General features: G+C 46.4%; 1 protein-coding gene across 1 annotated transcript; it reads left to right on the top strand.

Annotated features, from left to right (window-relative positions):
• The first annotated feature begins 8,865 nt into the window (after nt 1-8,865).
• On the top strand, nt 8,866-16,956 carry LOC115394994 (involucrin-like). Its single transcript, XM_030100334.1, has 14 exons — nt 8,866-8,942; nt 11,867-12,034; nt 12,488-12,697; nt 12,827-12,847; nt 13,063-13,191; nt 14,428-14,502; nt 15,322-15,750; nt 15,956-16,030; nt 16,112-16,159; nt 16,244-16,306; nt 16,396-16,443; nt 16,575-16,634; nt 16,757-16,801; nt 16,891-16,956. Exons 1-12 carry the CDS (start codon nt 8,898-8,900, stop codon nt 16,620-16,622), a joined length of 1,359 nt encoding a protein of 452 aa, XP_029956194.1. The 5' UTR covers nt 8,866-8,897; the 3' UTR covers nt 16,623-16,634; nt 16,757-16,801; nt 16,891-16,956.
• The last annotated feature ends 6,302 nt before the right edge of the window (nt 16,957-23,258 follow it).

Genomic DNA, 23,258 nt, shown 5'->3' with positions numbered 1-23,258 from the left:
TGTCATGCATCTGTACAAAAAAGGTGTTATCTACTTTAAAGCCCACGCCGCTGGGCAGGATAAAGCTTAGTGATGGCTTTATCTGTTGTATATCTAGAGTTTCCTGTTTCACATCCAGCTGGGTTACCTGTTGGCCAGGTGTGCAACATGACCAGGAGCCAGACCTGGCTTCACTTCCTGTCTCTGACTTCTTCCCTGAAAGAAATTCCCCATGGATAGAATACAACACTGCCACCTAGTGGCCAAAGGGGGAAAAGGAACAGAGAAAGGGAGAGCTCTACGCTGATACTGCATGAGAATTTGTACGCTGTAATGTTTTCCTTGAAGGTCACTGGTGGCAGAGTTTTCCGTCTTTGAATTTGCTGATTTGCAACAGAAGTATGTGAATCATTTTGCCAGTTTCTCAAAAAAACAACAGCTCAGATCATTGAAAAGTAATTAAAAAATCCTTAATTTATTTAATATCAGTCATTAATACATTTAAAGTGAGGTGACACATGTCACTTGATGGATTTGCAGGTGAGTAACGCGACCGGCTCGATGCACGCTACAGTTTCCCACTCCATCTGCTGAGTCTACAAACATGAGCTATGGTGTTTCCATTTGTCTACGACGCTTTTCCCCCTATGTTTTAGCTGTGCTCCTATCGAAAAATATAGCCCTGTCAGATCTTTCTCACAGTAGTTAAAACAACAGTAAAACAGAAATCGAAACAGGTTCCTGTGCCAACTAAAACGTCTCGGCCCGAGCGGGATGTTGTACTTAAACGGAGGGTAATGTGTTCACTGGGCCCAGTGCGCCCAGGGGCTGCGTGACTGGGTAACGTCATGCGCGCCGGACCCCCGGGCCCCCGGGCCGCCGGGCCCCGCCCGCCACCTGCCCGTCGCAGCAGTGGCATCCAGATGCCATTAATCACGGCGATAAGGAGCCGGCGCGCCGTGTGGGGCTGGCGTGTGAGGCTGAGCAGAGTCCAGGTCTGTGTGACGCGCTGGCTAAAGGTGTGCAGCATCTTCTCCGGTATATTTCGGTTTGACAAATTATTAATCTAAAGCTGTATTATATTATGCTTTCTCTTTTCATTAAGGATCATAATCTGTGAGCATCATCTGAACGTAAACATAACTCAGATGCAAAAATTACCGTTTTGTTAAATACATTTAGTCCAAGTTGTCTGATTACAAGTGTTCGCTGTTTACACAGTGAAAATGAGACTGATCAACCTTGACCTTGTGTATTCACTGATCAGCTTGTCTCAGTGTGACCTCTCAGATGTCTTCATGAAAAAAAAAAAAGATTAATTCACCATCATGAATCATTTCTGTGCTGAACTTCCCAGAGTGAATAATTACCAGCTATCAGATGTCAGCGTCTGCCTCCCTACGACGGTAAAACGGTGTGTTTGAGGGAATTTTCCTGTATCTGGCGCAATTATGCTCTCAGTCCGGGTCAAACGCAGCACATTTCACTTGGAAAGGGACCAAAAGCCGCGTTTCCAGGCGGCGTGGAAACGGACGGATTGGCACTTTCAGCACCTTTGACAGAACGAACGGAGCCATGGGAGAGCCTTGGTGAAAACGTCTCTTCAGTCTCACACACACACACACACACACACACACTCCTCATCGTCACGTCACCCAACTCATCACCGTCTCTCGGCTGATCACAGGCCGACTGCAGACAGCTCTTTCTGGGTTTTTTTCCAGCGTGCACACAGCAGTGCAAACCGCCGTCTGATGTTGCGGGATGACGGAGCAGCCTGCTGGCTAATTGGGCTCCTCTCGTGAGACGCTTTCCCCGCGTCATGATTGCCTCCATCTGCTCGCCCCGGTCTTGACGTCGCAGCGACGACAGAGCGGGACTCGTCTTCAAGGCCTCGGCCGGGCGGCCGTCCGCTAAACGGCGGGGCCGCATGACGTCAGAGTGCATGCTGGCGGCCGCCATTGCTGCGTTGAGTTTCAGTCAGCTGGGACTCGGGGCTGACTTGAGGCCTGAGGCCTGCGTGACTCTGGATGGATTATCGCGGTGGTACTGGCCGTATCCCCCATACCTGACGGTCTGCCACTGATCGTAGTGAGAATTAAAGAATGAGGGGCGAAGGTTCAAAGTTAAAAGTAGCGCTGAAAAAGATTTTGTTGATTTTATTCAGCACAGACCCGATTCAATAGAAACCTCTTTCTTCCTGTCTCACCTTCTCCTGAAAGCAGGAATGACCTGATTTTTTATCCTTTTACATTAAAATGTCAAGAAGCGCAGATGCTTCAGCGATATTTCAGAGCGCTGCGATAACGGTGCCGCTCTCGCCGTGGTACGCGCCGACAACACAACAAACAGCCTGAAGCTACAAAACAAACTGACAGTTTGATGAAAGGCTGGCTGAGGTATGAAGGCAGCATGATGGATTTTAGATACTCAGGTGTGGATACCACAGGAATTCCTGCTGATGTTTTGACGATTTTATATATTTTATGGACAACAGGTGAGTTGTTAGAAAGGTAAAAAAATTCCAGATTGATTGGAAGTGGGAGAACATATATAAATATATGAGCTCTCCGGTATGCGATTTGTTCACTTATTTTGTTCTGATGTTAAAAAAACGACTGTGTGAGCGCAAATCGAGAAGTTTTTTTTTCTTTTATTTCCAACTTTTGTCCAAACCAAAAACCACTGGCATTGAGAACACAGCCTTAGGTTTGGTCTGATTTAAACAAACACTGGTTTGATTAAGATTTTTTTTTTTAAGCATGATCTGTATTGAATGAAATGAAAACATCTTGGTAAAATGTATCGTTAAGGCAAAAGGGCACAAACACTGCATCCACAGAGCAACACCCACCACAGAAGAGGTTGATCTTCATATTAAAAAAAAGAGAGACAGAAAACTTGTAAAACCATGCATGTTTATTTGAAAAGTTATGATGTGATCGAAATTTCTAATATTAAATGCAATTTTGCTTCAGAGCTGATGAATGTAATGACGACATGTTGTGTTGCAGGCAGTGAATTCCTTGGAATGAGGAGAAGCACTGACTTCATAAATCAGTCTCCAATGCAAAACATCTGATGTGAGAGTGACACACACACACACACACACCTGGATATCTGAACTTTTATCTCTGACGCATCACAGGACATTCACCCTCTGACTGATGCTGGGTTCACAGCATGCGTGACTCTGAAATTCCTGCAGAATCAAAAGAGCTCAGATCTCTCTCTGGTTCTGAACTTCACAGTGGACACGAGACGAACACTGCTTGTCCCTCACTCACTCTCATAGCGAGCTGACCTCCTCACTCGTCCATGCATGACCTCCTTACCCAGCTCTCTCTCTCTCTCTCTCTCTCTGTCTTCCTGTTTCCCTCGTGTCTTTCAGTCTCTTGTTTCTCCTCGCTGCGCCCTGATGGATTGTTGCCCCATATGTCACACTGCGGCGGTGTTTATGTAAGGCGCTGCTCTTGATTCGGTGTTGTTTCAACCCTCCGGGGAGGAGAAGCCTCTCCCCTCTGTGCCGAGGGTCGCCGTGAGTCATGGGAAGAAAGGCCTGCGAGGAACGTGCGACGGCGCTCGGCGTCGCTCGCCCGCCTGCGACGCTCCTCGGCCGCGTCTCGCTACGCGAAACGTGTGCGATCAGGCACCTTTTCTCATGTGTGTAAATCACTCCAGTGCTCTTCGTCTGTGTCAAAATAGGTAGAGAAACCCCTTTTGGGGATTATAAGTGCTCCCATGCAATCATGATGTAATTCTGTCCCAATTACTTAATTAAAGCACTTCTACACAACGCTTACTGTCTTCAGCCACATGTGGGATCACTAATAACTCGAGTATGCCCCAAGTTTCTTCCATTGTTTGTGAAACTGGAGATGTCCAATGGCTGTTTGAAATGACTTAAATATGTTTGTTTTTTTTGTCTTTCTTTACCAGTATGAAAGGAAGAAGAAAAAAAAGAGTTATTTTTGTGCATGTCGTTTGACCTACTTTTCCCCACATTATCAGGACAGATAGCGCCTTGACAGACAGAATGGGGTGAAAAACAGTAACAGCCGAGGCCTGAGCGTGCGACGGCACGTGCGCCTGTCAAGAGTTCAGCGATGCGAATTATGCAAACGCGGCGCAGACGAAGTGACAGGTGAATTATCTCAGGTGATCTCTGCTGGCAGGTGACTCATCCCTTCGTTCTAATGAGAGCAGTCTTAGGCAACGAAGGCCGCACGTGACTCTGCATGTCTGTCATTACAATATAGGGCATTAAGCGCACGTGAGGGAGGGAGCGCCGGAGCGGCCCGTGAGCCGACAGACCTGCAAACCACTGGGTCACTGTGCCACACTCAAACAAGGTCAGTCCTCTGTGAATCACTGACACACAAATAGCCTCAATATTCCAGGTTTTGCACTTCTGTCAGTCACACCTGAGGACAGGCTGCATCTCGCAAAAAATAGAGCAGAAATAGTTTCAATGTGCGATGAAGAAAACACATATATAGGTCACGATGCTCGCTTCTTATTACAGGCTGCATAGACGGCTACATATGTGAATCGCTGTCCAGAAAATGCATTAATACTGTAATCCTCATTGAATTTCGCCAAAATGTGAAGAAAAAGATTGAAAAGTTAATAAATTATTTTGACCAAAGTGATGCTGAAGTGTGTGTGTGGTGCGTCTTCATGCGACAGTCTACTCTTCTATTGAAACCACCACTCAATAAACACATTACACATTTTGCTTATTTACGATATCCCTCTGTTCACACGTGGAGTCGAGCCAGGCTGTGGCGGCCTGGGTTTGAATCCCCGTCACCACATGAAGAGCATCTGTCGTCAGACCTTGCCTGGTTTTCCACCGGTGCAAAATTGCACCGTAGACTTGGCGAGTTTCTACACCAGTGGTTCTCCCCGGTATGAAAGAGCAGCCAACTCCACTCGTTTATTTTTTTTGTAAAGCTTTGGTAACACAACCTGAGTGTGAACCTACAATTCATCCCTTCCTCTCCGGATCGATGCTGATTTAATCTGACAATGCCTGATTGACTCATGTTACAAGCCAAATGATTCCCAGCTTGGTGTATAAATCACCTGGCTGCAGCTCACCGTGCTGTAAAAGAATAAAAAAATACCCATCAATTGTTTTTTTTTTTTTTTTTTTTTATTGCTTATTAAGGGTGCAAACCAGACTGTAAATTCCACAGATAATCTCATTGTTGCCATGAATTGTGGTGGTGAAATTGCCTGGCAGAGATCACTCGTCAGACTGTCAGTCCCACTCCAGCCAGACTATCAAGACCGAGGCCACATGTTTTATTGGCTGAGTCACACCTTTTCGGCCTCCCTCCTCTGGCTTCGCCTCCTTTTTTTCCTCCGGATCGCCTGCGCTCGCGCTCAGAGGGGTCAATCTGCAGAGTGGAAGCGGCCCGCACACGCCCATATATAGGCAGCAGACGTTAGGTAAACGCAAGGTAGACGTTAGGTAAACTCCAAACAGGCGCTGCTCAGTCAGCTGCTTTATTTGTAACGCTGATACGCTCCTGTGAAGCTGGCAGACGGACGGACGGACGGACGGCGCTGCAAGGCTGAGAGAGGTGGACAACAGGTGGACGAGAGCGTGTTGTTGATGGCTGTCACGCCTCATTTCAATCACGCTATTTACAGTCCGACGCTCGTGTGTATCTGAGGAATAACAACTCTCACTTCGCTTGAAGGATTGTTGGCAGGAAAAGTCATATTTCTGTGCCCACTTTTGGTGAGAAGTAATTTCTCCCGATTCCTGTGGGACGAGCATGACGTCACGTCTGCACCGTGGCTACAGTGCAGGCTGATAGCAGGGCGAACGGCGCTATCACGCCACCAATACTCTGAGCTGCGCTGTTTTCTTGATACAGTCAAATCAAACAAAGCTGACAAAAGTGGATTCAGTTTTTTGAGTGACACGCAGACCAGCAAAAAAATTTATGACCACCTGTAAAACATGGTGTCTTCTGAAACGGCTCAGACACATCAAACTATGTGGTCCTCCAGGTCTCTGAAGATCCACCTGCTGTATCAGTGTTGCTCATCAAAATAGACGCTGAATTCAAATCCGGGGAATTTGGAGGCATTTTGAACTGGTCATTCACACCGTCAGTTTGATGCCCATCTGCCCGTTGTTGGGCTTTTTGACTTTTGAAAGACACTGGTCACTACAGACTGGGAACACTCAGGAGCTGATCCAGACGGTCTGCTGTAACACCCGGGCCACACCGCTGCCGACCAGCACTGGACTGTGATAAGAAGCTGAAGAAGAACATGCAAACTCCACAAAGAGGGGACCTAGAAGTCCAACTCCAAGTTTTAAACCCAGGAATAAAACTAAATTGTTGTGTTGTCAACTTTAGCTGCTGCAAAGTTTTCCCTGAAAGCCTTTCGGGGTGAAGAACAGGGCTTTGTCCACTGCGCCACAAACAAGCTCCCTTCTGCAGTTCTAAACATGACTTCATCAAACTTTCATATTTTTTCGGTTTTGCGGCAGAAAGTAACATAAACATGCAAAATTCCACACGGGAAAAACAACTAAACTACTGAAATGCAAAAGTGATGTGTTGTGCTGTGTGTTTACAGATGCAGATGAGGGTGTCGTAACGTCACCACGAGGAGCTGATGGAAACTCACACGCAGAGTAAACAAACACTTCTAATGGTTGTAATCCTGAATAATCCCCATGCGTCTGACTGCTTCCACTGTTTGAGGTGCGTCGAGACTCCCGCTCTCCCGTCTTACAGTGGGTCAAAGCCGTCATTCCCACTTAAAGGTGTCAGCTTGTTTCAGTTTGCATAAGTGTTACGAGGGCGAGCATGACCGTCCATACCATCACTGCACAAGTGAAATATCAAAGCCAGCATATGGTCAGGGCTGCACGCGCTGGCCATAATTTGAAATGCATGTTCCGTGTTTATTCTCTGTCTCGACTTCACACCTGTATTTGAGACCCCCAGGCTGAAAAGTACACATGGCTCCAAGCATGTTCTTCTCATTTTTCCCTTCATTTTTCAATTATTATTGCTGCAGGATTATTTCACTGCATAACTATGTAGTTCCATCAAAGCTAAACACAAAACATACCACGTCTGAAAAGGGAGCAATAAAACTTCACTTTAGGACCAATTATGGGTGCTCAGGTAGCTCTCTCTCTCTCTCTCTCTCTCTCTCTCTCTCTCTCTCTCTCTCTCTCTCTCTCTCTAACATGCACACACACAAGTAGTGATATAGTATTGTGCAGAAATACAACTACACAATACAGCCATTTACTAACTGAGCTGTTCTGTACAGAGGCTCCTATATGATCACACTGCAGAGGAATTTCCACGTTCAAGAGCAGCATAACTGATGAGCTGTTTATCATTTAATGGTCGAGAGTAAATTTTGAAAAGTCTGAAAACTCCACTGAAGGCGGATCTGATACAGTAATTTTGTTAATTGTGCGCTCATAACGAGAAAATCCTGCTTGTCTCAGCCGGACGGCGCTACGCCAGGGGTCAGAGGACCAGAGAAGAGAGCGGTTCATATAGGGACGTGAGCCTTATGTTGTTTCCCAGGAGGTCAGGCAAGTTATCGTATATCCGCTGTGGAGCAGCGTTTTTCTGCCAAAAAGATGAGCACAGAAATCCGTGTAAGGGGATTCGAGTGTTTTCTCCCGTCCTCGGGCTCTCGGCGCTTTGGTGCCGTTAGGTCACTTCGTTTCTTTCCAGGCCCATTACCAACAGGAGGAGAAAATGTTTCAGCGATGCTGCCAGACTCATACATCGGCCCTCGAGGAACCGGGACGGGACCAGTCAGCCCAAACATGGAGAAAAACCTCAGAGTTACAACTGGTCGAAATAAAAACACTGATTGTTTCCAGGTATCCGCACGATGTGTGTCTCTCTGGCAGCCGGGGACGACCGGACACAGAGTGGTGAACAAAAGTCACCCTGGGAGTCCAGAGGGACACAAACCAGTGAGGGGACATCTCCGAAGAAGACGCCACTAAATCCTTCTCAGGCCTGAACGCTACATGCATGATCACACTCACGTTTACCTTTTTCGTTTTTCTGTTCTTTGTTTACTCTTTGTCCCTATCACCCATCTTGCTCAGAAAACTCCTGCATGTACAGTGAGAACATCTAAACGTCACACGACGAGGCCCGACTGAAGCCACGGACGCTGTCTTGGCTTCTGGCTCCTCTGTGCAGACGCTTCACCATCTCCATCGCCCGGGCTGCATGCCCCCGGTGCATTTTTTTTCATTTGTGATAACCACAGAGTATACAGGGCAAAAGAGGCATAGAGATGTACGGTAAGTTTTCCGGCTCAGGCTTATCTTTACCTTCGACACAAAGAATGGAGAAACTGTGCCAGATGTGCCTCACAGACCCGCTAAACAATGATTTGTGGAAAAAAGGAAAGCGGTGACCCCCTTGTTTTTTTAATAATCACAGACTCCATTGTCACTCATTCACCCCCCCCCCCCCTCCCTCCCACCTACACCTCCCGCCTCCCCCTGCACTCACCCACCCTCCATCCTCTGTTTTCTTGGCAGTAAAAAACTAAATAAATGCAGCCTAGCAGTCATTGGGGGGTTAGAACAACCCATTTGGTTTAATGAGCTGATCCAGTGTATTTTCTCTCGCCCTCCCCCTCTCCTCCCCCCTTGTCTATCTCTCTCTCTCTCTCTCTCTCTCTCTCTCTTAGCCAATTACACAGTGTCCTGTTTTGCATCCTTTCCCTCTTTTTTTTTTTTTTTTTTTTTTTTTTTGCCCTGACTGATTTCCCTCCTTCTTTCTGTAGGCCTTGTTGAGCTCTGACAGGCTTGCTGGGGATAAAACCTGGAGTTTGGGAGAGGAGAGGGACATTTTGGAGCAAGATGGCGAGAGGGACGGTGGCCACGTACCTGCATGGGGTCCTTCTCTTGGCTCTGTGGAAACCGTCGCTGCAAGGAGGTGGGTGTCTTCTGCTGCGTGTGCGGGTCCGGGGCGCTCACCTGTGGAGCAGGTGTTGAAACGGCGGCGCCGGCGGAGACCTGTTGATGCAGATGCTCGTTCGTCAAGATTTTATGGGCCGTTGCAAATACTACTGATGATAATGGGATTTTTTTGGAACGCTGTAAACAAATTGGGGGAAAGGTGAAAACAAATGTGTGTAAATTCAGAGACGAATGATTTATTCAATATTTAAGTAAATATTGTTCATTATTGCAAACTTGGAGGAGATTGAGACTGATCTGTAGATCATTATTCAGACTGTGGAGGATCTTGGACTGAGCTTGTCGTGAACATGCTTTACACTCGTATCAGAATGTTCAGGATGAATGCCAACTCCTCCAAGAAAGCACCAGGTTTCTTTTTCTCTCATCAGTAATGATGGTAATGACTTCATATTCCGACCGGGGTTACCTTGCACAGACTTGTAAAATGTATTCCAAGTTGTTTTGATTAACTTCGACCATAGTCAAGTACAAAAATATGAAATTAAAATGAGCACTAGAGGCATGTAGTGTTGCTGTCGCAGTTAAAGTTTTATTATGTAATTACTGCAGTCTGATGAAAAATGAATCCCAGTAGGAGCATGTGCTGCAGACCTCATGGACTCTCAGCTGGCTCTTGTCTTTTGACCCGTTTCATGTCTTGTTTAAAAAACGAGCTCGTCTATAAAAGCTTCTCCTGGTTGTTGAGTAATTCTGTTTCATTCAAACTCAACCAGCGGACTCTCGCTGGAGAGTAACGCGACCTGTTATCGGTTGTTTGGTGCTCAGCTTTCATTGAAGTGGACTGAATTACTGCTTCCAGCTTGATCTCGGTGACACACTGTTGTGGACTCCAGATGTCATGTGACTGTTTTCAAAATAGAAGTTAAGTTTTTATGTTGAATTTAATTTACTTCAGGACTTGACACATCCTGCAGAACTGTAGGACAACAGGTCGTCCCATCGGCTCTGGAGATGATACGGGGGTGTGTCTGCCAGAGTCTGGCGGTCAAGGTTAAAAGGCTGGGAAACACCCTTTCTTATGACAGCCGACTGTCTTGAGTGGTGTTTGAGTTTTACCATTTCATTTCACGTGCTCGCTGGGTGCCATTTGTCCGGGTGGGAATGTAATTATTTTAATCCCCATTCAGAGCAATACTGTCCCTCCTCCCCCCTCATGCAGATTTATACTGAGATCCATCTCAGTGGGAAAACGCTCAGCAGCTACTGAGCGTCTTCACCTCAGCGAGAAGAAATCAAGGTTAAAAAGAAAGAAGCAGTGCCGCTGGGCAAGGCAGGCTAACCACTGGACAGGCTGCCAGGCAAACACACACAAACGTTCACACCAATGGGCAATTTAGAGTCACCAATTAGGTTTAAACACATTTCATGTTGTTGGACTGGGGGGAGGAAACCCACACAAACACAGGAGACATAAAAAAACTCAAGAAAAAAAAAAGAATCAAGTTCCAAACCTTTTGTGTAACAATCAACATCTAACGATCTCAAGAAGAAGAATGTTTTTTGTTGCCTATGGATCCTGACAGCTTTTGAAATTTTGGAAAGTTTGGCTCTGAAGCAAATATTACCATTTCTGTGTCAAATAAAGCAGATGTGGTGTGAAAGATGGTGCAGGGGAAGGTGGACAAGATTCATACCATCATCGACGGAGTGAAGGCTATTTTCACCTCAGTTGTGAAAAAAGTTGCTTTATTACAGAGCGTCTCATTAAAAAAAGGTCATTTGCATGTGGAAGTGCAAAACCGCTTCTCTCAAGTTGGTCAGTTTCCCACTGGGAAGTTCAAAATTTGACAGATTTCCACTTCCCAGTTAAATATGAACACAGTCTGACGCCCTGCGTTCAAAATGAGAAGTTTATCAAGAAGACACTGTTGTCTTCGTGGCACGTCCCTATCTGTTTGATTCGTGAATACAGCTAAACATATAAATCACTCCAAGGACAACGAAACCTTTTTGGCCTACTTCTACACAGACCTGGACCCTGAGCTGAATGATTGAGCACTTACGTTATTTACTGTTGTTAATGTGCTTTACATGGCCTGACTGTGAGCTCAGTAACCTACATTCTTTAGGAATCCCTACAGATTTGTTCTCTTCACATCTGGACTGTGGGATCCCAAAAAACCTTTCCTTTTATAGTTGGTTTGCCTTCTGTGCTTCTATTTTTGGCTTTTTGTGATTTGTGTAATCCACCATAGGTGCAGAAAAGTGTGAGAATTACGACCGGGGAAGCATGCCTTTGGGGTGAAGCAGTGTTGGTTATCAGCTGCAGAGAAACCCCAGCACAGAGCTGGGAGGCACCAACACACACTTACACACACACACGTGCACAGTCTGTGTGCAGTTTCTGTCTGTGTGTGCGTGCCCGTGTGGCAAATGACTCGGTGTTAAATGTAATCCTTGATTATTAAGATCATTTAAACGGGCTACGAGCGGGAAAAAAGAGGAGAAAATTACGCACCATTACTTTTGACTGATGACTCACCAAATCCACAGAGTTTATCAGACGGCGTCAGCCAGGAGCCCAAAACAATGAAAATACTATTCATCACACTGTAGTGTGGGTAGAACTGATGCAAATGTGCTCCTATAAAAAGAACGGGTAAATCCCTTCTGCTCGCAAAGCCAGATGTGTTTACATGCCGAGATATTTTTACTAGAACGAGGCTTCAAATTGTAGTGAATACAAGTGAATACAAATCAGTGCACTGTGGCGTGGTGGTTGGCATACTCCATATCCCTGGTTGGAGTCCTGGCTGGGGGGCTTAACAGTGTGGAGTTTGCATGTTCTACCTGTGCAGCTCGATGGATGGATATAGACTCATCCTAAAATAGTGCTTTGCATGTAAAGGGACTGTGAACTGGCTCTGTTTTGAACAGGTATATACATACCAGCTGCCGGCGCTGCTGGAGGAGCGGGAGCTGGTCCAGGAACTGGAACTGGATTTGGGCCAGGCGGGACTGGAGCAGGATTTGGCCCCGGAGGAGCTGGAGGTGGCGGACCAGGGGGAGCCGGCCTCGGAGGCTTTGGACCAGGAGCTGGCGGAGGTGCAGCAGACACCTTCCCGTCTTTTCTGCTTTAGTTCAGTGATTTCATTTCAAAGACATTCGGGAAATATGAGGACTGACATTTCGAAATGTCCAAGAAAAGTTATAGCATGAACCGCATTCCTTCCAGATGCAGCTGCACACATGAAAAACAATACCTAAACACTCAAGAGTTTGTCATCACTTATGAACCCACAGTATTTTAAATGTTCACTCTTTTGTTTAAATGACATCAGTTACTGGAGGTTTCGGAGAGTTCCAGCCAAAGAAAACAGAAGGTGTGTTTTCATGTCTCACTGATAATGAAGTCCTCGTGTTGATTTCAGCATGAGAAATAACTCTGGCAGTAAATTCACGTACGGAGCTATCCTGGACGTCCAGCTTTATCAGCCGTGTTTGTCTTCAGCTGCCTGAATTATGAGTCGTGTTTTTAACTCACGTTTCATTCCATAGGTGGCTTCGGTGGTCAAGGACCCGGGGGAGTTGGACCGGGAGGAGTTGGACCAGGAGGAGTTGGACCGGGAGGAGTTGGACCGGGAGGAGTTGGACCAGGAGGAGTTGGACCAGGGGGAATTGGACCAGGGGGAGTTGGACCAGGAGGGTTCAGGCCTGGGATTTTTGGTCCAGGCAGTGGTGGCCTGGGACTTGGATCTGGAGCTGTTGGTAAGAAAACTGTTTAGCTCACATGTTTTTTATTTCCGCAACTGTTGAGCCTGCAGAGCAAAAATCTAACTGGATTTCCATAATTCTGCTCTTGTTCACTCAATTACTATGATTGTTTTCTTCTTTCAGGTGGAAAGCCTCCAAAAACCGGTAAGAACTTGAGGCCTGGTTGTTGTTAAACCGAAGGGTGCTCTAGGGGAGAACAATGTTATCATGTATTTAGAAGAGACTTCATAGAGACGTTCAAATCCTAATTCCATTAATGTAACATTGGACAAAGACATGTAGAAACAAACACAGAGCCCATTGTGATCATGACTACAGCCTCTGCAAACTGTGAAGAACACATGTCTCGTTATCTCCAGGCGTTGGCTACGGCGGCCGCGGAGCGGGACAGGGGGTCGGGGGTACAGGAGGACTGGGGCCAGGCGGCGTTGGTCCTGGAGGATACGGAACAGGACCTGGAGGAGTGGGAGCAGGAGGCCAAGGCGCAGGCATGAAGTTCCTCTCTTACTGATGACAGTGGTGGAAAGACTGAAGCAGAAAGATTTGTGTCTTTCTGTTCAATGAGACAGTCTTTTTCATGGCTGTGAAACTAAAATAATAAAGCTTGACTCGCTTTATTTACGTGCATCAAGTGAACTTCACAATTAGTGGAAGTTCTGCTCTCGGCACGCATGGATCCACAGCCGGCCTCTGTACTGTAAATATTTTCCTATGTTCGACTCAATGCAGCAGGATAAGGACTGCATATATGTGCCATTATTTCATTTCCTCATTACCTCAAGGTCATAAGCTATTGTTGGGGGGCCACACACCCTTACCCACACACACACATATGTACATTTACAGTGATAAAAGCTAATGCATTAGGCACGGCAGGCCCCTGATAAAGGACGGAAGTGACCACATCAGTCACAAAGACTGATTTGCTTTGGAATTTCAGGCCTCTGTTTTTCATCCCTCAAACATGCGAGTTGCCTATGCAGGACCAAGAATGCTGGTGATAATATCCAAGCCATTCTTCGAGGTTAAACCTTGGCTTTTGTGAACCTTTTGAAATCCACCCATTAATCCGGTGGGTAGAAAACAGGTCAGTGCGAGCATAGGAAACAGACGCATACGTCATACTTTCCAATTTACCCAAAGTCGCGGCTGAACACACTATTTATCCACACGATCAAGTACACTAGTTGTTCCACGATGAAGAAAAAGTAAAAATGTAAAAACCTCAGTTCACATAAAAATTTAGAAAAAGCTGAAACAATGCAGATGAATTCTGAGATCTTAAGATGCTGCTGATTATTAGAACATTCTCAGGTGTTGCTTGATCTTGGAGGTTTGAATAGAAGCATTATTGAAAATTAAATAGATATAGCTTAACAACTTTACACAGTAGCACATTCAGCTCACTCTCATGTTAATTTACGTTTTCTCTCGGTGATATCTGTGCAGACGTTTCCATGATCATTTCATTCATCCACAGCCAATCTCAGAATTCTTTGGAGCGGCTGCACACTTCAAACAAAGACCCTCCAAAGACCCTCACAGAGAGCAAGTTAATCCCTGAGGGGTTTTTCGTGAGCAGCCATCATGCACATGTAACATTACAAAAGGGTGGAGTGTCACTCCGACATACCATATTCATTAATGTGTGGTTTAGTTCAGAGTGGTCACAGGGAAAAGGTTAGAAATCACTAAGTTCCGCGTGTCTTTTATCTTCTATCTAGGATATAGAGGCCCTGGAGGAGGAGGCTTTGGAACTGGAGCAAGTCTGGGAGCTGGAACAGGCCTCGTACCTGGAGGTCAGTGGTTGCTGTCGTGTATTTATTCTTGAAACCTTTCTGGAAAATTTCTGAAAAAAAAAAAAAAAACACTTTAATCTTCCTTTAAAGGTGCTGTAGGCAGGATTCCAAATCTCCGCCATCTTGCTTAGGTTTACCTAAGCAAGATGGCGATTTGAAACCCAGCACAGCCAATCCTGTCCTGTTTTCTCTGACATCACGCCCTTACGCAAGTTAAGCCCCTCCCACAAGAACGTGCGACGAACGCCCCTCGACCAATCAGTTAGAGCCTCATGGGCTCTTCTGATTGGTCAAAGATACCTGGAGCTGTCAAGATTCCTTTTCAGCTCAGAACAGAGACAGATGGAAATGCTGCACCCTCGCGGTAGTGCAATTATGCTACACTCCTAAAGGATTATCAATGGATACTCTAACATTTAATCCAAAGAAAACACAGAAAAATTAGCATTGACTAGCAAAATCCTGCCTACAGCACCTTTAATTAGCATCTCATCGTTGAGCTAAAGTCCATGAAATCATTCAACGAAGCACACAATTCGATACAATGTTTTTGACTACCTTGACAAATAAAGTTAGTAAATACACAAATTCTTAATTGCTGTAGGTGGTTATGGGCCAGGTGGTGCTGGTCAGTATCCAGGATTTGGTGGAACTGGACCTAAACCTCCTAAATCAGGTACCTATTTGTTAATTTGTTGTTTTTCACATTATGCAGAGTTATCCATTGAAACATTATTGACATTTGAGATCTGTCTGACTCAGGTAGTGTTGGAACAACACTAGGAGGAACAGGATATGGGCCTGGTGGAGCAGGAATAGGACCTGGCGGAGCAGGAACTGGACCCGGCGGTGCAGGATTTGGACCTGGCGGAGCAGGAACTGGACCTGGCGGTGCAGGATTTGGACCTGGCGGAGCAGGATTTGGACCTGGAGGAGCAGGAACTGGACCCGGCGGTGCAGGATTTGGACCTGGAGGAGCAGGAACTGGACCTGGCGGTGCAGGATTTGGACCTGGAGGAGCAGGAACTGGACCCGGCGGTGCAGGATTTGGACCTGGCGGAGCAGGAACTGGACCCGGTGGTGCAGGATTTGGACCTGGCGGAGCAGGAACTGGACCCGGCGGTGCAGGATTTGGACCTGGCGGAGCAGGAACTGGTCCCGGTGGAGCAGGATTCGGGCCTGGTGGAGCAGGAATTGGACCTGGCGGTGCAGGAGTTGGTCCCGGTGGTGCTGTTGTGCCTGGAGGAGGTAGATCATTCTATACTGTAAAAAACATTCACTATCCAAGAATGAAAGCCATGCATGATATTTGTAGACTTAAAATTTAAGTTTCAGCAACAAATCTGTACAACAAGAACATATCTGTACAAACTTTTGAAGAAAACATGCTACATAACGACTAAAGCTCTGAATGTTGAAGAGTTCAAACGAATGTGACTTTTCCGTGCACCAGCTCCATTCCTGCCACAGACCGGTGCTGCTGGGGTCGGACCTGGAGGCAAGAATAAAGCAGCAAAACAAGTTCCAGGTAGAGCCTTTCAGCTTTTACAGCTTCAAACATTTATTATGAGGTGTGCGATGCTCTAAAGATGAATGTGGTGTCTTGCAGGCATTGGGGTACCTGGGCTCTATCAAGGTGGATTTGTACCAGGACAAGGTGGATGGCTTCAAAAAGACGTAGCAGTGTTTGAGTCTGTGGTTGTATCGATGTTTTGAGTGTCTTATCACTTTCTCTGGTCAGGCTTTGGAGGCCGTGGTGTTCTCCCTGGTGTGGCCACAGGATCTGGACTTGGAACACAGGCTGGTACGTAAATGCAGTCAAGGTTAATGAATCTGGGAACAGCAGAGTTTGAATTGGTAAGGTTCTAAAAAGTGTTGCTTTATTCCTTACAGGGGCTGGAGTCCTGGGTCAGGGGGGCGTTGGGCAAGGAGGGGCAGGCGGTGAGTATTACAGTGCAGTTTGTTATTATTATTACCAATATTGTTAAAGAATATCATATAGGAGTAAATAAAAGCTGGAAATACTTATTTTAACATTAGAACTATAGTATAAAAGGTACCTCTCCCTCTAGGTCGTGGACAACCGCTCCCTGGGGTTTTTCGTGGTTATCCTCTCATAACACCGAAGTCAGGTACATAATAACCAATAATGTGGAATATCCTGCTGGTACATGAAGCGCCTGTTGAAACAAACCATAAATATGGAGAGTTATAGAACACGAAATGTCACATAATGCTTTGGGTTTTTTTAAAGGGTCAGGAAAGTCTAAGAATCCAGCCAAAGCTGCTGCTAAATACGGTACGGATACAGAATCCCCATTATCAACAGAAATGTCAACAAAACTCCTTATTTATTTTCTCACATTTTGATCACTATATGTTTTGAAGCTGGAGGAGGTGCACTTGGCCAAGGAGGTGCATTAGGTGGAGGAGGTGGAGTTGGACCAGGCGGTGGAGTTGGACCAGGCAGTGGTCCAGGATTTGGAGGTGGAGTTGGACCAGGAGGTGGAGTCAGACCAGGAGGTGGAGTTGGAGGTGGTCCAGGATTTGGAGGTGGAGTTGGACCAGGAGGTGGAGTTGGAGGTGGTCCAGGATTTGGAGGTGGAGTCGGACCAGGAGGTGGAGTTGGAGGTGGTCCAGGATTTGGAGGTGGAGTCGGACCAGGAGGTGGAGTTGGACCAGGAGGTGGAGTTGGAGGTGGTCCAGGATTTGGAGGTGGAGTCGGACCAGGAGGTGGAGTTGGACCAGGCACCGGCACACCTGGCCTTGGTAAATCTTGATAAATGTCCCTTTTTCTGTTATTTTGCAGAAAAATTCTATCCAAAGATGCACCCATTGACAAACATTGTCTCCATATAAGTTGTTAACTACTCTGAAACATTTTGTACTACAGGATATGGGCCCGGTTCGGCAAAGGCACGTAAATACGGTGAGCCAAGCTTCTACATTTTCATGAATTCCAGAAATAACACGTTGGACAGGTAGCAATAACTACTCTACAATACACTCCAATAATTTTATCTCACCAGGCATCGGAGGGGCTGGTGCAGCTGGGGGCCTTGGAGGAAGAGGACTTGGGGGAACTGGCTCCAGCTCAGGTGTTGGACCTGGCTACGGTCCTGGTGGTGCCGGCACTGGGACAGGAGGTCTTGGATATGGCCCTGGTGGTGCCGGCACTGGGACAGGAGGTCTTGGATATGGCCCTGGTGGTGCCGGCCCTGGGACAGGAGGTCTTGGATATGGTCCTGGTGGTGCCGGCCCTGGGACAGGAGGTCTTGGATATGGCCCTGGTGGTGCCAGCACTGGGACAGGTGGTCTTGGATATGGCCCTGGTGGTGCCAGCACTGGGACAGGCGGTGTTAGCCTCAGATACGGCCCCAGTGGTGCTGGCACCGGAACAGGTGGTCTTGGTCCTGGTGGTACTGGCACTGGATCCGGAGGAGCAGGAACAGCACCTGGTGGTAATCAATCAGCCAATATATCATTTCTACAATTTAATCAGTACAGTCACTCAAATTGGCAGGTGTGTGATTGCCATGTTTGTGTTTCAGGATATGATGCCAATGCCAAAGCTCGCAAATATGGTAATGAGGTTATCAAATAACTCTAGTAAAACTGCATTCAATAAACTGGTTCAGAATAAAGAAATCTGGTTTTCTCCTCTCAGGAATGTTAAGTGGAGCACTCGGAGGAACAGGAGCAGGTCCTGGAGGACTCAGACCTGGTGGTGTTGGACCCGGTGGACTTGGACCTGGTGGTGCTGGTACTGGTTATGGACCCGGTGGAGTTGGACCTGGAGGTGCCGGCTATGGACCAGGTGGAGTTGGACCCGGTGGAGTTGGACCTGGAGGTGCCAGCTATGGACCAGGTGGAGTTGGACCCGGTGGTGCTGGCTATGGACCAGGTGGAGTTGGACCCGGTGGAGTTGGACCCGGTGGAGTTGGGCCTGGAGGTGCCGGCTATGGACCAGGTGGAGTTGGACCCGGTGGAGTTGGACCTGGAGGTGCTGGCTATGGACCAGGTGGAGTTGGACCCGGTGGAGTTGGACCTGGAGGTGCCGGCTACGGACCAGGTGGAGTTGGACCTGGAGGTGCCGGCTACGGACCAGGTGGAGTTGGACCTGGAGGTGCCGGCTATGGACCCGGAGGTAAAGTTAAAAACAATCCCAGGTTCTAAGAATCAGACCTGCCAGTCAGAATTTTAATCTCTTTCTCGGTAAACGCGGCCTGCCTTAAGAACTGTGGATGTGTTTTCAGGGTACGCCGGTGCTAAAGCCCGTAAATATGGTGAGCCACGTTACTAAAAACAACACCATCGCCAGCAGATCGTCATGTGCTGAGGCTGGGTTTCTGCCTGCAGGTCTTGGAGGGGCCCTGGGGGTTGGTGCTGGGCCTGGTTCTGGACTCGGCCTGGGAGGTGGACTTCCTGGACGAGGTGTTGGACTAGCTACTGGTGGTGGACCTGGAGCAGGACTGGGGATTGCTGGGACTCCTGGTTCCGGTATTGTAACAGGAGGTGGACCAGGCGGTGCAGGAGGTACAAATTCCATTGTCACAGTTTCCAATAAACTCTACAACACACTGAAAAAAATGTGATAGCATGTGATCAAGAATTTATTTAATAGCAATCTTTTTGCTATGTTTGATTCATGTGGTTCTTGACAACATAAAACCTTGACCCCAACCGCAGTGTGCATGTGCCGTACTGCACAGAAAACCAATGACGTGCACACCAGAGAAATCCAGGGAATTTCAAACCAGTCGCACTCTGGAAGCCCACAAAAGTTTTCCATTTTCACCCTTTCTCTCATGATCTGATGATTTGACCATCAATATACCGTCCAACATGGAACGAGCTGCACTTATTCACATAAACATGAATCAGAAGACACACAATCACATCAAAGTCCTCTGTGCTGCGCAGTGTGGGCGCAGCTTTTAATTCTCCGGTGTTTCTCCCACAGGATATCCTGGGGGGCCCAAGTCTCTTAAATATGGTGCGAATTACACATTATTTCTTCAATTCAAAAAATGTGAAAATGTGGAAAATTTTTATCGGAAATACCAAGAAATAACTTCAGTTTGAAAAACAATATGATGACTGTCATGAGAGCTGGGACTGTTTAAGTAATGATCACAAGGCAATGAAACACTGAAAACTATAACGCAAATAATTGTGAGACTTTTTTGGTTTGATGTTTTTGTTTTTGACACGAGTAATTTGTATTTGAAGCATTGGTTAGAAATAAAGCACTTACTCACCTGCTCCTCCCCAGGACTTCCCGGTGGTGGTGGAGCTCCTGGATCTGGTCTGGATGGAAGATTTGGCGTCCCAGGAGTAGGGAGCTACGGCCCTGGGACTGGAGGAGGACTTGGACCTGGTGGATATGGACCTGGAGGTGCTGGGACTGGCTATGGCCCGGGTGGAGTGGGACCAGGGGCTGGGACTGGATATGGCCCGGGTGGAGGCTATGGGACAGGACCTGGGGCTGGATATGGAACAGGTTCAGGGAGTCATTTAAATTCTGCGCAAATCCCCATTTAACCAGAGTTAATTTGAAATGATGCCTAAAATATTTCTGTGATATCCAGGTTATGGAGCTGGATTGAAGCCTCCTAAATATGGTATGAAAATCTCCTTGTTTTTTATTGTTTAACCAAATGGATACTGAAACCAAAAATACGTGATTTAAGTATGTGATGTTGGTCCTGGTGGTGCAGGTGCTGGTGGAGTCCTTGGAGGTGGAGCAGGACGAGGTGGTGAGCATCACAAGCTGAGGGCAGCGTTTCGTTTCTGATTTCTCTAACTGATGCATATGTAGGTCAAACCCATTTGTCTCATCTGTAATTTCATAGGTACCTACGGACCCGGGGGCTTTGGAACTGGCCTTGGTCCAGGTTAGTTTACAACAATAGAGCTTTGTTTCGCATCGTTTATTTGATAATATCATAAAACCGTTTTGGTGAGACGACAGGAGAGCTACTTAATATTCTGTCAGCATATTGCATCATGGAAAACTGCCAAAAGTATCAAAAAAATCTGTTTAGTTGTGAAATTGGAACACATCAAAGGTATTTTCATCATAATCTTTGCACCTCAAAGTTATACAACTGGTATAAAATGCACAATAAATACTTATTGAAGCAAGAAAGAGGTAAGAAGGTAAGAAAGTAAATGCAGACTTTTGAGATGGTTATATTTTGATGATCTTTTCACTGCTGTCATTCTCAGGCTACACACCTGCATCCAAAGCTGCTAAATACGGTAAAGTGTGATTTAGAAAAGCCTGCCTGAAACAAACGATCAAATACACTTTCGATGGAGAACACATCATGTTCTGTTTGTAATTTACAGGCCAGCCTGGTGGAGTAGTGCCTGGAGCAGGTTCTGGGACTGGAACTACAGGAGCAGGAACTGGGACCGGGACCGGGACTGGGACCGGGACCGGGACTGGAACCTCGGTGAATGGCACCAGGGGTGGAACCAGTGCAGGAACCACAGCTGGACCAAGTGGTGAGGGTCAGGCTAAGGGCATCGAGGATATATATTTCAGAACCAAACATTCATTAATCCAGTATGTGTGGTGATCTCTGTCAGCTGGATCAGGAGGACTTGGAGGCCCAGGCGGCACTCCGACACCAGCAGCAGAGGGTATGTGTACAGCATCACAACAAAAACTGAAACAAAGTTGATCTGTTTGTTTGTTTGGACTCCATAAACCTCCACGCTAATGTTTTCACCTTAAGTGGGTAATTTGCCTGATAATAAATGTAATTACAATTATAGTTCAAATTTTTCTTTCTAATCTCAATTTGTTTAATATGTGGTAAATGTTTCAGGTGACGGTGGTGCTGGCAGTGTGATCGAGGGGTCTGGTAGTTCTGGAGGGGAAGGTGAGTGAGTCTGGATTCTGAAAAAAAAAATGTTTTTACCACAAAATAAATCCAATGTTTATAAACTGATTTCCACCAATATTTGGGAGAAGTAATGCAGTAATATGACTTTTTCAAGAAGCAGCTCAGTGAAAGAGAGGAAAATTGGGGCATGAACATTATAAACGATGTCCTTCAAATAAAAAGAGTGGACGTGTGAATTAAAACAGGAGGGACTGGCAGACCCGGTGGTGCAGGAGACGGTCTGAGCGGAACAGGAATCCCCATCATTGGTGCAAAGCCAGGTACTCCTGTCACTCATGCTTCTGATTCAAACTAATACACAAAACTGACTATGACTGTTACAGGAAGACTAACATTATAAAAAAATGTGTTAAGACGGAATGAACAGCGTGTGTTCCTCTTCATTATTTAAACCAACCATTGTTTATGTTCCACAGGGCTCAATGGAACCGCAGTTCCAGGTAAAATGTTCTGCATTGTTGTATCAAGTGATTTTTTTCTGACTTTTTTGCTTTGTTTATGTCAGCTGAACACAATTCAAAATCAGGAGTGTAGATTTGATGTAAATAAAGAAGCAGCTTCCTGGAGGGGGTCTGATTGTAGACAGCGCCATCATGTGGCCACTGAAGAAAATTTTACAATTAGGCATTTCTTATGAACACATTTCATCCTCCTATGAGTGCAATATGGAAATTCATTTTTATATCCTTCACAGGTTCCACAGGAGCTGCTCCTGGTAAGTTGATATAATCTATCATAAACACGTAGACAAGAGAGGTGATATTTTAGCTTCTCCTACACTGGATTAGGAAACAACTTGTGCTTGAACTGTGCTGACGTGTAAACAGCTGGATATCACAAAAGCTTTCAATGCTGCAAATGCATGTGTTATTATTTCGCTGCACTGATGCGTCGCAGGTTGATGCTCAAAACACCGTTTGAACATGTTTAGCTGCCAAAACGTTTCCCAAACTTCCCCTGGTAAGATGATTTGTGTCAATATGTGTCATTACAGTTGCTGGAGGGGCGGTTCAACCAAGTGGTATGTACAAAGATTAACTGTAAAAATAAATAAAGTATCCATAACACTGAGGATTTGTCTGATCAGTGTTTTACTCTTGTGTTAAACAGCTGGGACCGGAGTTGGTGAGTAGCTCTCCGTGGCTCACATACTTAACAGATGTACGACATGTTGAACATTGCTGGATTCACAGCAGAGCTGGATTAAAACTTGACTTTCTAGCAACCCTTTTGTTTTGTCTTCTTTCTAAAATTCAGGTGGCACGGGCGTACCGCCAGGAGGTGAGAGGACTACTCTGAGAATTCTTTACCGCGTCCTTTCACGATGATGCCCACTCAGTTTCTTTAGCTTTCTTTGCAGAGATCCTCCTGCTGAAATACTTGTTTTCGTCATGTTTGCAGGGTCTGGTGGTGATCTCTCAAGTGGAATTCTGCCCGGAGCCAAACCTATAAAACCCCCAGGTGCATAAAACACAATTACATTTTCCATTTAGAAATTATATTGGTGGTTAGAAGGTTACCTAAAACTAAAATCGGATCTATTACTGGCAGAGCATTACGTTTTTTTAAGACTTGACTGGAAACAGATGTGATTATCTTCTGGCCTCTGCCTGCAGGTGTCCCCAGAGGAGACACGCCCGGCGAGGGAGATGGAGAACTTGGCCCTGACGGGGAGAGAACAGGCACAGCTGGAGGACCGGGAGGAGTAGCGGGGGGTCCGACAAGCGCAGGGGGGGCAGGAGGTGTCGCGGGTGGTGTGACGGGAAGGGGAGACGGCCCCGCCAGAGGAACTGAAATAGGACCAGGAGGTGCAGCTGGTGGAGTAGGAACCCCTAAGCC

This window comes from Salarias fasciatus, chromosome 10 (assembly GCF_902148845.1).
Source record: "Salarias fasciatus chromosome 10, fSalaFa1.1, whole genome shotgun sequence".
NCBI classification, from domain to species: Eukaryota; Metazoa; Chordata; class Actinopteri; order Blenniiformes; family Blenniidae; genus Salarias; species Salarias fasciatus.
Note: the sequence above shows the minus strand (reverse complement) of the source record. Positions and strands in the feature narration are given on the sequence as shown.